The sequence below is a fragment of the Tachypleus tridentatus genome, chromosome 6 (assembly GCF_004210375.1).
Source record: "Tachypleus tridentatus isolate NWPU-2018 chromosome 6, ASM421037v1, whole genome shotgun sequence".
Taxonomy (NCBI): Eukaryota; Metazoa; Arthropoda; class Merostomata; order Xiphosura; family Limulidae; genus Tachypleus; species Tachypleus tridentatus.
The window spans coordinates 87946552-87964467 of NC_134830.1; the positions used below are offsets into that span (position 1 = coordinate 87946552).

At 33.1% G+C, this 17916-nt stretch overlaps 1 protein-coding gene across 3 annotated transcripts in view; it reads left to right on the forward strand.

Annotated features, from left to right (window-relative positions):
• LOC143252975 (uncharacterized) overlaps positions 1 to 17916 on the forward strand; it is a 173124-nt gene that overhangs the window by 69632 nt on the left and 85576 nt on the right. For all 3 annotated transcript variants that reach the window (XM_076505946.1, XM_076505945.1, XM_076505947.1), the window contains exons 5-6: positions 3405 to 3529; positions 8931 to 9184. In XM_076505946.1, coding sequence (XP_076362061.1) covers positions 3405 to 3529; positions 8931 to 9184 — 379 coding nt within the window. The remainder of the gene's footprint in view (positions 1 to 3404; positions 3530 to 8930; positions 9185 to 17916) is intronic.

Below are 17916 nucleotides of genomic sequence, written 5' to 3' on the forward strand. Positions count from 1 at the left end.
TCCTAAAACCTTAACACGTTTTCACGATATCCTCTTTCGTGGTGGAATCGTGCTTACCATAAGACATGGAGGCTCAAAAATGAGCTTAGAATACTTTTTGTAGGTATCCCACACTCTCGCACCACTTTGCATTCCAGCAGGCCCGTGTACATGCTCGGTGGGTAAGGAGTCAAATCTAGAAGGAATCTTGGATTATGTTCACAACCAGCATATACTCTACCAGCAGTTCCAAAGTCATATAGAAGAAGATTCGAAATGTCAGTGGGCAGTATAATTCTGTTCTCCTGTGAAGTTGTACTGCCTATGGTTCCTGAGACAAAGTTTTTGGGGCTTATCTTTGATGTAAGCTGACCTTTATACCATACATCAAGCAGCTATGGGTCAAATGTACAAGAGCACTGAACATCCTTTGTGTACTCTCTTCTACCACTTGGGAAGCGGATCGATGTTCTATACTAAAGATATATCATGCTCTTACTCGATTGAAACTCGAATATGGAGTACTGCCAGGACCTTGGCTTTAAAGATGCTGGACCCCATTTATCATCAGGGATTTCGGCTCTGCACTGGGGCATTCTGCACTTCCCCAGTTCAGGGCTTATACGTAGAGTCTCATGAACCTTCTTTGGACCTCTGCTGTTTGGAACTGTCTTTACTATATGTTTTGAAACTTTGTTCCTTACCAAAGCATTCCATCTAGGGTTGTGTATTCCATCCTCAGTGGACCATACATTTTCAGAACAGATGATCTGCCATTGCCCCTTTTGGCTTTCCTATACAGGCAGAGTTGGATGAATTGAGTCTGCCTTGGATAACATTGCTGTATCCATTGGTCATTCCATCTGACCATGGCTTATTACAGTCTCCAAATGTCACCTGTCTTTAAGTCATCTGAGGAAATGCAGACACTCTTGATTGGAAATACTGTCTGTTATTTGCTGAACATCTTTTGAACCTTCCTTCCATTTTTATTTATACAGATTGTTCAAAATCAAGTGACTGTGTGGGCTCTGCCATAGTTTGTTGTGGTTTGGTGGTTGCATGCAGAAATTCCCTCTACAGCTTCTGTGTTCACTGTTGAACTGTACCCCATTTCTCTTGCCCTGGGTCACATAGAACCTAAGCAGTTTTCCAACTGCACTATTTATATTGACTTGCTTAGTTTTTTACTGGCCCTGGAATTGCTTCACATTAGTTTCACACCCTGTTCTTGTTGATATTCAAAACCTCTTATTTCTATCTTGTTTTTCTGGATACCAGGCCATATTTTAAACGTGTTCTGTCTCAAGGTTTACCCATAACGTTAGACAGTGTTATTGGTGATGGTGACACTGTCCACCTTGGAAATGTTTTTAGTTTTTTAAAGGCCATTAATGTTTTTAATGTTATTTAAGTTTTTTTAATTTATACATTAGACCTTTTTTAATGTGATTCCATTTTAAGAATTAAAGTCCATTTGGTTCAATTTGAAATTAAAAAATGGCCGTAACATCAAATAACTCAAAACCAGTACTGGAAAGCCAACTTCAGGTGACTAACTCTGCTGTTTGAATTACTTGTTAATTATCCTGGCGAATTATAATTATAATTTTGCTAATTGCCATAATGTCAATTGACTAGGTACGAGGACTGGAAAGGTCAACTTCAAGTGACTGATGGTGGTTTTTGAATTTACCTGTTAGTTTTCCTGGCAAGTTATGATATTTACAATTATGCTACAGAAAGCCCTTTACAATTTTTGTTACTGTAGTTTTTCTCTTAGACTAGATGTAAACATTGATTTTAATGCTATTTATGTTTGTTCTTTAACTTAGTTTTGTTTTACTTTAATTTTAACTTTTTACTGGATGTTTGGCACAGCTAGCCTTGCTGTTTTGTGCCATGAAACACCAAACAAATCAAACAACCAACCTTGCATATTAAGATAAATATTTCTAATTTTCATCTTTCCTCTGTGATATGTTGATAAGGTTCTCTTTGTTTTGACTGATTTTTTTCTTGTCTTGTGTTCGTTATAGGAACACATGTACAAAACTACTGCCAATGTAACTTTACTCATGAATCTGGGAAATTTTTTTTAGGTTGGTTTTATGCATATATATGTTTGAAAGCTACAGATATTTTTCTGTATTACAAAAAATTAGGTTGTGCTTGATAAGGCTTAATTAATTATCTGATGTATGCAGAGCTTATAAATGTTCATTAATTCTACCCCTAATAGTTTTGTCTGTTTCACCAGTGAAACTGTAATAGTGAAACAATGATTAAATAAAACTAATTATGTACTGTGGAGTAATAGGTTGTATTAATTTGTTATTTTTGCAATAAATAGAACTTTTCACTTGGCTTTACAAGCTTTAAACTTGCATAATACATCTTGGTGATTTAAAATGATAATAAACAAGAATTTTAAGTTGACAGAGGTTTGCAAGCTTGCTTTTGGCCCATAACATAAACATTAACAATTTTCATGAGAAACTTGAAGATATTAAAATTATAGTAATTCAATTAAACTACATTTCTTTAAGATCTTCTGATGCAGTTCCAGTGAACTTGTATTCTATTGGTCTGCTTAAAAATGAGATTGAAAGTGTGAGCCTACTTCAATTAGATAGTATGTGAAAAGCTTACCAATACTTGATCAGAGATAGGCTTTATCATCCTTTACTTGTATGCTGTTGGTCTGCTTAAAAATGAGATTGAAAGTGTGAGCCTACTTCAATTAGATAGTATGTGAAAAGCTTACCAATACTTGATCAGAGATAGGCTTTATCATCCTTTACTTGTATGCTATTGGTCTGCTTAAAAATGAGATTGAAAGTGTGAGCCTACTTCAATTAGATAGTATGTGAAAAGCTTACCAATACTTGATCAGAGATAGGCTTTATCATCCTTTACATAATTTTACATTTAAAATTGTGGTGTCAAAAAATAATAGGTAATTAAGCCATTATACAACACACATTTGATAAGGGAAATATTGAACCTTGAACTTCATTCTTATAATATTCAATGGGTACTCAGTATATGTTAGGTAAAATAAACATCTTCTATGGATTAAAACCATACAGAGCTGGTATGTGTCCTTATCTGTGTTTCTGTTTTCTAAAGTTTTGCAGTTAATAAACATTAAGGAAACTATTTTCCTCTTTCAAATCCTTAAAACCTTTATCAGCTGGACTTGACATATTCAGGAAAAAAAAAACATTTGGGGACTACTTACTCTTGAAATAATAAAACTAGATAAAAAAAGGTAAAGTTTTAAGCTCCCTATAAGGACAAATATTTCTAAATGGATGCAAATTTTAACTATTGCTATACTAAGGTGAAAATGTTTGATAATGTGAATTAAGCTAAATAATTGTGGATTTACAGAGCATTTTATTTAAATTGTTGTTGTTAAGGTTTATGATTGGCTGTGACGGCTGTGAAGAATGGTTTCATGGGTCTTGTGTTGGAATTACACGACAGAAAGGACGGAAGATGGAAAAAGATAAAAAAGAATGGCTATGTTCCAAGTGCAAAAAAGGTAGACACTTTATAATTATGCTGTGTTTTACTTAGAGCCATCTTTTTTATCCACAACTTTTTGAAAACAATTCAAAAAATTTTTTTAACATTATATAGTTCCTTTTTTATTATCATTTACCAATTATACATTTCAGAGTGGTAATAAGTCAAAAACTGAAACATAATTTCATGTACTAGACAAGATACAATTATTTGTGTTAATTAAAGTGACTAAAATTTAAGTTATGGAGAACAACTCTGATATGTAGTGCTTAGTGCTTGTTGATCACTTGCATTGTTTAGAATTGTTAAATTACTTTCAACAGGAAGGGAACAGCTAGTATAAGTGATAAAATAACATGTAATCCATGTTATCTACTAAAATAAACTAATTAGAAAAGAAATTCAGAGTTAGTCCTTACCATTGAAATGTTTAACAGGCTTTTACTTTAAACTCCTAAATGTAATATTTTCATCACATTCTGAAAACCAACTATCCTTTTCAAAAAATATATAGAAATATGTTTATCCCCTAGTCCCACCATTCTTACCATTAAGTATGAAAAAGATGCTACATTAACATTATCACTTCTCTTAACAACTTTAAACACCTTAACATTTCCTGACTTTTTTTTTCAAAAGAAAATTTTTTCAGAGACATTGCCCTGTTTTTTTATGACAACCTTTCTATCCAAAGTATCATCCTAGTGGCTTGCCGTTGTATCATTTCCAACAATTTGAAGTCCTTTCTAAGGTTAGGAACCGAAGACTGAAGACAGTACTATCTACTGATATGCAAATATGGTCTGACCAGTGACCTATACAATGAAATTATTACCTCCTTAGTCTTGTGTTCAGTAATTCTATAGATATAACCTAATATCTTGTTTACCCTACCATTAGCAATGGTACACTGCCTGGATAATTCAAAGACTCTTCATCCAAAATACTCTGTAATGTTGTTAAGGTTATTCTCATCAAAATTTTACTTACAATTTAATTTATTATGTTGCATTTGTATTACTTTGCCTTTATTGTAATTAAAAGTGATCTATTAGAATATCTTATCAATAATCTAAATCCTTATCTAAAGCAGCAGCATCCTCATTAAAGCCAGCAACACCAAAGACTTTAATGTCATCAGCATATATATGAGTTGATTGGTTTGGCGTTTTATGGGGCAAAGCAACTAGGCTATCTGCACCTTATATACGAGTAGTTTATTGACAATTCTTTCATATATGTAATTGATGTAAATGAAAATGAACAAAGGTTCTAACACAGCCCTGTGGTATCCTCATTTGTTACATAAGTTCTTTTTTATGGTGACCCTTTTCTGTGCATGTTACTAGATTTTACTTTGATAACTTTAAAATTTAATTAAACTTATTTATGATCAGTGTTTGTTAATGAAATCAGTATTAAAATTTACGTTATAATTCAAAGTTACCTATTGCCTAAGTTTTAGTTTCTTTATTTCAAACGAAACCACAAATACAAGTACTTCCAGTTTTGTTTCATTTTATCATGGTTTATGAGTTCACAAAGTGTTGCATTTGTATTTAGGGTTCAATTTGGAGTATGATGGTAGGCAAAGTGGCCTATCTGATTAATGAGTGAATAGTTGCTGGAAAATTCTTATCAGTGTAGCTACCAATTTTTATTTCATTCCTTTAAGTCACATGCTTATTCCTTTTTGGGCTACACACTTTTTTTTTTCAAGCTAGGTGTTTTTTTGTTAAAACATTTATACCATGAGGGGTTGTGATGTTGATTTGGAAGGTAAGACATGTTCAAGGCTTTCTTGTGTTCACTTGTTGAGTGGTGCATTTTATATCACTGAGACTACCATGTCAGAGGTATCATTGGAGTCAGAAGAACTGAAGTGTCTAGGTCCAAGGAGCATTTCTTACAGATCTAAAGTGTTCATAAAAACAATCTTGTAGTATGTGGGCTCTTTCTTTGTTATATAGCTGGTGATACCTGCAACACTGAATGTAGCAAAATATGCATTCTGACATGCAATTGTAATGTACTATACCCTGATATGTGTTTTATATGTACACAAGATAATGATGTCTAGTAAGGGGGGCATTGTTTTTCTGTAGCTTTGAGTGCACCAAATAGTCTTTTAGCTTGGGATTATGTGTATAAGGAGCTAGTGGAGAGAAGTACTAAATAATTCAGTATTGATTGGATCATTCATCAGTAATCTAAATTTGTGTGCTAATTTGTTGAGGGAATGGTATATTAAAAGCAAGAGGGTTCTGTCATGTTGACTTTATGTTCTTAGGTTGGGTGGTATTGGATACTTTGCACACATGGTCGTGGGCATTTTTGATGACATCAGTTGGGTAGTTACACTGATGGTAAATTCCTGCTGTTTTAGTGGATTTGGAGAGGTCTTGATCCTCAGAGCAGAAGCATCTCTGTGACTATTTGTGTCTTTGTAGTATATAATACTTATAATCCTTTAACATTTATACCATTTTTAAAATCCCCTTTGCACCCAGTTATTGAATTGCATTCAAAATTTAGTGAAATTATTTTATTACAATGTACATTATAATTTAAAGTTTTATATTATTTTAGTTTTATTCCTTTTATTTCAAAAGAAAACTCTCAAACATTAAGTATTTTTGTACATTGTCATATAATAATTTCTTGTTTCAAAATATCTGAACTTCATAAAAAGTGTGTATAATGTAAGCATGTTCTTGCAGATATTCAGAAAACACATATAACTTGTTTATGAGTAACTCAAACCAAACATTAAAAACTTGTCTGGGGAAAACATTGGAAAAATGATTTCAGTTTAGTATAAGCTTTGCTTACTTATATAGTATAAGCTGTGTAGCTAAGGGACAGTTTTAAGCTGAATGGCATGCTGATAGCCAGTTGAAAGAACAATTTTTTTGTTAGAATGTTTACAATTCAACAGTAAATATAGAAGTATGTATTCATTTACAAATGAGGTAAAATAAAGCTTGGTTTATTGTTGAGAGTTGGATTCATGGTGCTTGGCTATTTTTTTCTCCTTTATACATACTAGTTTGATAGACAGTTAAATTACACTTAAAGTTTACTTTTATATTTTAGTCAATTGTGTATCATTTTTGCCTTAAAATTCATATTTTAACCTTTAATGATTTTTAAAATTTATGCTTTGCCTCAATCAACAGGCACTCATAAAATTATGTAGTACAACCACTATTTTGTTTTAGCTAAATTATCTCTACCAAAGTTAAAGTTATATTGCGGACATGCACCAGCTAAGGTATCGGCATAAAATAAAAGATGAGGAATGGGAGAGGAAAATTTAAAATAACCTATGAGTGAAAAGGTAAAGATGTGAAATTATGCATTTAATCCAAAGAATATATTTTGATATTATTCATTGAATAGATAAAAGTTATTTATATATTTCTGTTTCTTAATATTAAGTATTTCATTGCACTAGACAGTTGTGAAAGTAGTTAGTTTGTGATATGGCAGAAAAAGTGAAAAATAAAATATTAATATTTACCTCAGAAAAAACTATTATTCACTTTAGGAGGTTCTAGAGATCATGAAAGTAGAAAGTGAAAATTGTAAGATAAAAATAGTGTTTTTATGCATTACCAACTACTAATATTATTAGTAGGTAACACTGCTCTTGTTATATTTCATGTCAAAAACAAAACTAGGGGTTGAAATTGTTTCAAATTTGCCAAGAATGTTCCTGAAAGCATGTAGTTTCAGAAGAATAAAATATTTAAATTTAATTTTTTTTCTACTGTTTCCATTAAAGTCTGTATATAATGTAGTTATTTGCACTTTCACATTGAATAGTTCATCTGCTTGTGGTTTTTATTTTGAATAAAAAGTACTCTTTATTAACTTACAGTTTTTCATTTCATTTATGTAATCCGTAGTACCTCCTAAATGAATATCAAAAGTTCTTTAAGGTAAATGCTATATTTTATTTGCTATTTTCTCTACAACATCACTAACTTGAGCTATAACCATCCACATACAGTGCAATTACATGTTAAAAATTTAGAAATGGAAACATATACATAGCAATTTTTCTCTTCATTGAATAATTTTAAATTATATTCTTTAGATCATTTGCTTAATTTCATCCAGAGTTTATTATAAATTTTCCTTTCCAATTCTTTGTCTCCTATTATTTATGCAGTATGTGCCTAAGGGGCTTTATAGTTCATACCCACAGACTTCAGGCAGAGACAAGTTTCCTGTTCTAGAATTCTTTTATATTAGGTTTTGGTAATGTATGGTAGATTACTGTATTTTACAAGTTCATGATTGTGCTTCTGATATCTGGGAATTGTTCTTCATTAAGTGTCTGCATAATTTGGGATTGTCCATTTATCCGAGGACTTCCTGTATGTAAAGATCTCTTTGCCACACCCGTGTTGAGTGTTTTAACTAATATGTCTGTGCAATGTTTCCATGAAGATAAGGCATTTCCTTCTGCACTATGCATATTAGAATATGGAGTTTTTTCTTTTGAGGTAGTAAATCAAGTAATCCGAACACTTTCTCTTTGCCACAATGGTAGTCTCAGTCATGAGAAATGCATCACTCAACAACGAAACCCCTTATGATATAGGAGAAAGATTTACTTTCAAATAATTGTAAAAGTATGTTAATCTTTTCTCTAATTTAATTTTGATAAACATTTTTTTTACACCTATTTACCTTACATCTTACTTCTTATTAAATCTACCTCTTCAACTTTATCTATACAAAAGTATTTTCCTTCTTATGATTGTTTCCTTGGATTAGTATTTTATTTTACTAGACTGTTATTTTATTATTTTACAAATATATGTTTTTTTATTTACTTGTATGTATATAACTAAATATAATTTAGTTGTTCTAATTACTTTTTTTCCATTGTCTTGATAATTTTAACAATATTTATGTAATAAGTTTGGCTATGTTTATGTCAGAATTTCTGTCATTGTGCTTCTTGTTGAAATAAAAATTTGCAGCAATAATGTTATTTATTTATTGTCATTTTTATATCCTGTATTTACTTTATGTTTACATAGCTTTCAAGAGATTTTTTATTAACTTTTATGTTGTCTGATTTTGGCTTTTTCTAGTAATATGTCTTGTCAACCTTTGTTTTAGAAATAAGTATGGATATACTGTCATTGATAGATAAGTTCATAAGAGATCTTAAAAGAATGAGGATCTTTACCAGCAGTTACCAAAAGGATATAAGTTGAGAATTACTTTGCATGTGGTATTGATATTTGTGTGTACAATTAAAACCAGTACTATAAAAGAGAAAAATAAAGTATAATTTTGAATATAGTAGAAGTTTCGAACGTTTATCTTTATTACTATTATTCTGCTTTATAAACTTGAAGGTTTAGTTTTCTCATGTTATAACTTTTAACATTTAGAAAGGGAAGTTGGAGGAAAACAAAATACTTTAAAAGAAGAAAAAAAAGAAGTTGCTGATATCAAAAGAGAAGTAAGTAATGTAAAAAAAGATGAATCTCAAGAAGTGAAGAAAGAAATCAAAGATCCGAAAAAGGAAGTAAAAGCTTTAAAAAAACATGAAAACAATGCCATTAAAAAGGAAGACACCAAAGATGAGAAAAAAGAATTGAAGTCGCCTGTTCTGGTCCATTCTTCTCTATCTTTTGCATATAAGGTAATAACAATGATCAGATCTCATCTGTAAGTTTACATTATATAATGAAAATATACTTAAAGGTTACTTAAATTTGATGATCTTCATATTAATGTTAACTTTTGAAATTGATCCAGTTTATAATTTGTTTTCATTTCACCTTTATACAGATATTAAAAGGATATTCCATGTGGTTTGTAAATAAAATATTCTAAAAATAACTTCTTGGAAAGTGGATATGCTAAAGATTTAGTTGCAAGTTGAACTTAGACCAGTTATGTGACAGCTTTTGTTAAATGAATTTTAAAAATGTACTTTCTCAACATGAAATTCAGTTACTGCATAAAAATTGTGTAGTTAAACACTTTTGTACTTAGTTGCTGTATTTTATACCTTGTAAGACACACTTTTTCTTTAAAAATACCTTAAAATCAACATCTGTCTTCCAAGACAAAAGTGATGAGTTAAAGCAAAAGGTTAGCTTAGGGTCTACTCAAAACGGCCTCTCTACAGATTGTAATCTCATTATTTGTCAATAATTTTTTTTGGCATATTTTTGGCACAAGTATTTTTAATGGCATAAAATACTCAATTTAACTAATATTGTTGATATGCTGTAAAGAATATGATGTATTTGGCTGTATTTATTTATTCAATGGGTTGAAAATAAATTCAAGTCTGCATCAAGGTGTTGATTGTTGAGTCAAAATATTTTTTCTTAGAATTGTCTTTCGAAAATTAGGGTGCATCTTACAAAGGGTAAAATATGGTACTCATCATCATATTTACGAAGTTAATCTTTTTTGGTTTTAGTTTTACAATAAAATACCTGTTTTTTTATGTAATGATCTAATTTTAGTGTAGTTTTAAGATAGCATAAAATAAAACTAGTCATAAGTTATTTTAAGTCTAAAAAGTTATCTGCTTCAGTTGCATTTATGATTTACTTTTAAAATAATAAATATTATTAAGTAATGCATTTTTAGTAAGAAATGAATTCAATAATGTCCATAGAAAATGCATAAAATCTTACAAGTGGCAGCCAGCTCAATTTTCAGGACGCCAGTTACAGTAATGCTGTCTGAATGTCTTAAAAAGAATTTGCACATTTTGATCAATTGGAAAAAAATTCTGTCTAATAGGTTATTTTTTAATAATATATTGAATGAAAAAAACATTTTTGTAATGACTACCTGGGCATAAGAGAAGAGCCCCAGCTTTGTCATTATATGTATATGTACAAGTGCTTTGTTGAAATGTTTTTTTCTGTAATTGTAAGCTATGTTCTTGTGCACCAGCAACACAGAGTGGGATGTGCATATGTCTAATTTGATATTTTTACTCATCAGGATGTCAACCAACCTACCTTCACCCTCAAATTTAATTATAAATCAAAGTAGTGCATTGTCTGTTTTATAGGTGCACAAGATAATACTTATAAAAGCAGATACTACATTTAAACCTCTGTCACTTAACTGAATGTATTTTGGATTTTGGGGTATCATGTAATAAAAAGAAGCAACATAAAGAACAACAAGAAATTCAGACTTTTTATTATGGTATTTACAAACATTCCCAGAACTTGTGATGCATTTATTATATAGGCATTGTTATGAAAGGATACACTGTATGGTATTGTAAAGTTCTGATGATCCTATTACAAGTGCTGCTGTAGATATACACACCATGCTGATAAAGGTTAGCAAACAATAACATTAAATATTAGTTGAAAATATAAAATCAGGTTTGTATATGTAATTTAGTTTATTTTTGTTGATGATAGTAGAAGAACCAAGACTAAATATTTGTTATATGCATTTTCTTATAAACTTTCATTCAGGCATGAACATAAATAATTTTTCGTATTTATTTGTATAGATTATATAAGAATCTTACTGATTCCTGTAATATTACATTGGTAGAATACCTGTGGAATAAAATGTATTAAACATTAGAGCATACAAGGTCTAAAAAATGTTAATTCTTTCATTGTTCCAACCTTTCATGAAAAATTTCAGAGTGAGTGTTAGTCAAATCATAGATTGTGAAAAACTATTTGAGAATATAGCAATTTGTTTTTTCTGGCCATGTTCATTATTTCTTTTTTTACTCCTTTATTATTCCTTTTTGTTTAATCGGTTCCCCCATCTCTTTGTTGAGACTACCTCTCAACTATACTTGTACTATTGTACAACTACAACTATTTTCTTACTGTTTTCTGATTGGCCATCCCTTTTCATTTCTACTTCAGTTGTTGTCTTCATTATTTATAAAGAAGGTTATTTAGATGAAAATTTGGCCAACTACTCTACCTTTTGAAATTTTCCAAGATCATATGACTTGCATCACTAAAATATTATAATTGCCATTTACAGCTTTAATTTTAGAGATACTTGCTGTACTGCTTGTGAAGGCCATTCATGTAACATTCAGTTTTGTTAGGGGAAGGACAATGCTTGGTATTGGCTAATGAAGTAGTAACCTGGGCAACATTGCCCACATGCAGGGGGTCATTTCATTGTGACAGCTTATACTAGGCATACATGTTGGAAACATTTTATAGGAGTTTATGATATTACATCTGTATTGAAAAACATGGCTGTATTGTTTATTGATATTTTTCACAGAGTTAAAGCTCACAAATAGTTTGGACTGATGTTAGTTTTCATTACATAATATAAATAATATTAAAATGAGGGAATTTTCAATAGCCATTGCACTTGAAATTCTTTTAATCAGCATTGGAGTAGATTGATATGTGAGATCTCATTTTTTTCTGAAACAGTACAACCTCTATTTACCTCGACCTTCATTTGCCCTCTAAGCATTAGTAAATCATTTCAACAGCACACCAGTTTTTTTAACCTCTATATATTTTGTGTCAGTGCAAAATATTTGCTGATCATGTGACCTCCTTCCACAAATTTCATTGTGCTGCTTAAACTGGTTCAGGTAGCTCTCCCTACCATTGCAGTACAGTTTTTACTTTCTCAATTGATGCTACAGTGTGTTTTCAGTTGTTCTGCAAGAGAATTCTTCTGTATTTTTGTATGTTTTCTTATGAATTTAAATTTTCATGTAGTGGATGAAGAAGTCCCCAACAAGGTGAATTGCTGGTGTTGGCCCAAAAGATTCACTTGTTTACTTGGACGAATTTGGATACTTTCACTACTGTTCCTCATTGTTCACCTTTCCCCCATAACCATACACCTGAGGATGTTTTTTCATCAGGAAGCAGACAGGATAATTTCAAGTCTGTTTTTCCTACCCTGGCTTTCCTTAGCCAGTCACATAATGTTGACAATCAAGAGAATTTTCCAACTGTGTCTTTTTTGCACCTTATTGAAGAGACTTGTCTTAAGCTCTTCATTCTCATGCTTCTTTATTGCTGGTTGAAAAGCATTATTTCTATTATTATTATTTTTCTCTCTTTTTCAACATTCTTGTTCATGCTCAATGTGTTGCTGATCAGGTACAATCAGGAGTAATTATGTCTCCTTTCCCTTGGATTTTGGACCAGTTGTCTTTTGTTTATCAGTGTGCCTCAAAGTTGTATTTGAACTCTCAGAATTTAGGTCCTCTCTTTCCCCTGTGGAGTTCTGATCCTGATGTCTTTGTTTTAATAGGTCTTAGGTTACTACAATTTTTGTTACATTATTCAACCTTTTATGTGTTTTCTCTTTACAGTTATTGTTTCAACACTTTCACCAGTCTTTTTTATCAGTTCTTAGCTTTGTCTGTCGCTACTTGGATCTTCTGTTGTTGGGATTTGCTTGGGAAGGGATGCAGTACTTGCAGGGGTGCAACTCCCTCTTTCTTTGTTGAGGGAACTTTCAAGCCTCATTTCTGTGTGAAATATTTTTGAGGGATCTTCCTGTGTCTTTAGAGTTCAGGTCAATGTGGCAAAGTTGCATTCTTCTTTGTCCTCCATGGCTTCTTTTTTGTCTAATGCTACTGATTCTACTTAATTTTTGCCAATTTGTGTGCCCCATGCTCCTTCTCCTTCTTCATCCCACCCTTTTTTCCTATTTCTTACATTCCCTTCCTTATGTCAATTTCTCTTATATCAAGAGTGTTTTACAGACTCAACATTATCAGTGACTTGGATGGATGTCTTTTCACAGGCAGGTGGGAACCAAGTACAACCCTTTTCCTCCATCTGGCAACCCTTCACACCAGATCCACGGGTATTAAGGGTTTTGTCAGAGGGTTTGTACATTCATTTCTGATCCCCTACTTCCCTGTGATCTTTTCTGATTTTTTTCCTCTTCCTTTGGATCGTATCTTATCCAGTCAGCTAGCGGAGTCGGTTCTCATTCGTTTTTGCAAGGGTGCTGTGGAACATGTGGTGCCTGTTCATCTGGGTTTTATCCTGTCTGTTTGTTGTTTCTGAAAAGACAAGAGATTGGAAACCTATTGTCAATCTATCAAGACTGAATATCCTTTTGGGCTCATCCTGATTCACCATAGATTCATCCTACCTCTCTCTTTATTGTTACTGAGTTTTTTTTTCTTGAATCTCTGGAATACCAAATTTGATGTGACAGATCCTCACTTACATTTTCCAATTGCTCAGTAGTCATGCCATTATTTTCAGTTCATCCATGAAAAGGATGTGTTTCAGCTTCATGCCATTCATCTTCATTTGTTAGGTCTTTAGACCCTTCATTATATGGATGATTGGCTGCTATTTGCCTTTTCCTAGGTCCAGTGTGCCAGTTACATCCACTTCCTTCTTTGGGAGTCTACTCAGATGGGGTTTCTCATCAAGGTGGAGTCTTTTCTCACTCCCACTTAGTACTTCATTCATTTAGGGGTTCTCTTCAATTCCCATCTCAGCTGGACCTAGCCTTCTTCATTTTGGCTTGGGTTGCGGAACAAGTGGTCATTAAAGTTCTCTGTCCGCACCTTCTTTTCTCGCTCAAGAGTTTCTCTCTATTTTGGGGATGTGAGCTTCCCTGGAAGCTCTCATTTACTTAGGTTAAGCACACTTGCATTCTCTTCAGTGGATGCTTCTCAACCAGTGGAACTTCTCTCATAATTCCTTGCATCATCCTATTATCCTTCCTACAGGGATCATGTCAGATCATATTTAGTGATTTGACAAGGTTTTTAATATAGTGAGAGTTTCTCTTCCTCTGCCTTGTCTCAATTTGTATCTTTTCACAGATGCTTCTTTTGTAGTTTGGGAGCTTTCCTTATCTCTTAGGAGATTTTGGATTGGTGGCCCATCGAGGAATTTACTCTGTATCAGCACTTGAAACATAATGCAGTTTGTTGGGACCTGACTAATTTCCTTCCACATATGGGTGAGCAGGTGTTTGTGATTCCTTCCAACAATTCAAATGTCATCAGTTATATCTCCAAGTCCAGAACCCTGTGTTTTCTCAATCTCATCCTTGTATACTTGAACCTTGGCTACAACATCACACTCTTGGCATGTTGTGTTCTGGGTGTTGTAAATCTGGCTTCAGACCATCTATCCTGCCTCAACCAAGTTCTTCCTACAGAGTGGTCTCTTCATCTTGGGGGTTTCCATTTGTTGTGTTCTCTCCTGAGTATGCCTCATACTGATGCATTTTCAACTCATTCAAATGCCAAATGTTCTTCATTTTGGTCACCTGACCCACACTTCTTAACCCTCAGGGTAGAGACATTCAATCAGGATTGTAGGAACCTTTATTTCTATGCTGACATTCTGATCAGACTCCTCTCCAAGGTTGTTTCTCTCATATGGACCACTTTTTGCTGTGTGTTGCTGGTTGTCCTGTTTTGCTCTACTCAGTTGTGGTTTCCTCTACTTTGGCCCTTACTGGAGCAGCAACCTCTTCCTTTACCTCTGTCCAAGTCTCTGCTCCTGCAACCTTGATTGAATATCTTTCATCCAGACATCACCAAACTCATACTTCATGTATTGCTTTTGTCCAGTCAGTTGCCTTCTTTCAGGGACTTGTCACCTATGTAGCCTCTTTGCTTATCCATTCCATTCATCCTCCTTCATTTTCTATGTATCAGCATCATTGGTATACCTTTTGGTAGTAGTCCATTTGCTGGGGATTCTCTTCTTCAGTTGTCTAGGTTCTTGTTTATTTTATCAGTGTGTTTCTGGTTATCATGCTGCTCTGTCCCACATCTTTTGCCGATCTTGTTTTCATAGATCCTTCTCCTCTTTTATTTCCATTCTTTTCATGTAGTCCACCTGACTTTAGACTTTTAAATTGAGATCTAAATGTTATTCCTCGTGCCTTTGCCCATTCTCCTTTCCAACTTGTTGCTACGTGTTCTTTTTACAATTTATCTCTTAAGATCTATTTTAATTTTTTCCTCATTGATTGTCCTTGTCATTCTGAGATTTATACTATTAATGTTTCCTGCTTCCTTTACCATGCTTCTCATGGTATCCAGATTGCTCCTACCTTCCCAAAACATCTGCTGCTTTTGTGGGTTGTCTTACCTTCTCTCTTATTTCCCTTTTATATTCCTATTCTGATCCCAGTTGTCATCTTTGTTTCATCTGTTCCCTTCATTGTTATATATCTCAAACTGAATTATTTTAGGATTCATGTTATCTCCCTTTTGTACATTGGAGTCTCTGTTTCCCATCATCTTTCCCCTGTTTCACTTACTGGCTGGATGTGACAACTCATCCATCTATTTTATTCTGACTTATCAGTGGAAGATTGTCTACTGTTTAATGTGTTTTCGTACCAGGTACTCCATGATACTTTATCTTTAGTTGCTTCAATGTGCTGTATTTTGGAGGAAATTATACAACCAGGTATGTGAACAACTCCAAATACATTCATTGCACATTATTTGTTTGATATTGCTGTATCTTCCTTGGTCAGCTATTGTTTTCTGCCCATGGCAATTCTCCACGTCTCTTCACCTTTAACTGGGGTAAGTTGACATTTTGTTTCACTTATGCATCCTTTTTTTTTTTGCCATTTCTTTACATTTAAATTTTCTTTGCATTTCTAGATCCCACGTGATGACAGGTATTGCCCAGTCAAGTTTACTCACTCTCTTTACACTAACACGTACTCTACTTTTTCTCTAACACTTAGTGTGAAAATGGAATGTTTCTGTAAGACCACTGAATGCTTTTTTAGTGGTGTTTCATATCAACACACATATATATATATATATATATTCTGAGAACTGTTACTTATAGACTTCATGAGTAAATCAGTTAGTAATTTTTGCCCATCCATACCACCCCATCATTCTTACAATCTGGATCTTTCAGCTTTTTTAAAATAGGGGAATGTAGACACACATTGCACTGGCTGCAGTGAATCATTCATTTAGATCCCATAATGCATCTCCCCTCTCTTTCTTCTGGTGGAGTGGTGGACTGTAGAAGTATCCTCACAAGTGGATTTTTTTGAAAAAACACATTTGTAGCCATACATACTCACTCAATGAGAAGTATTGTTGGTATGCTGCCTCTCACACACACAATATGGCACAATATCTGTTATGCAAAGTGTGTTTACTGGATGATTTTGCATGGGTAGACCGTACTGGTTAATTTTTGCCTGGATGGACCACACTTGGCCTATTTGTATGTGAACATCTAGCTCTATCCACCTATTCTGTTCATTTTTGCTCTACTTGTTTTCTTTATTTGGTGAATAGCATACACATTCAATAAGTGGTGCTAAACCCCAGATGTGTGCCTTGTATTTTAATCATGGCACACCTGTGTTTTTCATTGCAGTTATGCTCCACTTGATTATTTGTTTTTGCACCTTAACTGGTCCCTTCACCTTTCCAATATGGGATTTTAGCTATGGAGGAAATACCGTTTTGGAAGTTAATATTTTCTAACGCTGAAAATGTATTTCTCATAGGGACCTTCTTTCTCCCACTTTCCATCTTTCTTCCCCACTGATTTCATGGTGTTTTCAGGTTTATATATACCAGTCTCAAAAGTGAGAAATGTGCTGCAATGGTAGAGGAAGTTGGTTATCTATGCTAGTTTAGATGATACAATGGGATTGGTGGAGGGTGGTCACATGATCAGCATGTGTTGCTGCAATGAAGCAAGAAAAAATAGAGGTATAACAGACTGATGTGCTGCTTAAAAAAATTCACCAATGTCTAAAGAGTAAATGACAGGATAGCTCTGAGTGGGAGGAAGTAATTACCTATTGAAAATACAGTTACACTGTTAGGAGATGTTAACTTTCCTTTTTAATAGCTATATTTTTGTGCATTGGCAATACCAAGTGTTGGGCACAACTATACTAGATTCACTTTTATTACTCTTCAGGATCTCTACAAGTCCACTTTCAAATTGAAATTCTTTCAGGCAGGATTAAAATAAATTAATCTGTGAGAGCTTAGGCATAGTCAGATACATCGGTTGAAATGGTTCGACCTCTTGAGTCCAAAACTGTAATTAAATCTCTGATTAGTCAAGAGATAACAGAGTTTTGAGCTAAAATTTTGTACTTGAAAAAGGAAATAACTCTGAGCCACTATGCCACTGCTAAAAATGTATTCCAAATTCCAAGTGTTTTCAGTATTCTACAGTTATTTCATTGTATTGTTATGAATAATAGTTTTATTTCAAAAATAATAATCGCATAACAATTACAACTTTTCTAACTTTCAGTCTGTTTCAAACATGACTAGTTTTTATGAGGTCAGTTGAAATTTTCTTAAAAACTATTACTTATTTACTACATAGAGCTTCTGAATAAAAGTTGTTTGTAATTATTTCCATCATTGTGTTCCCTGCATCT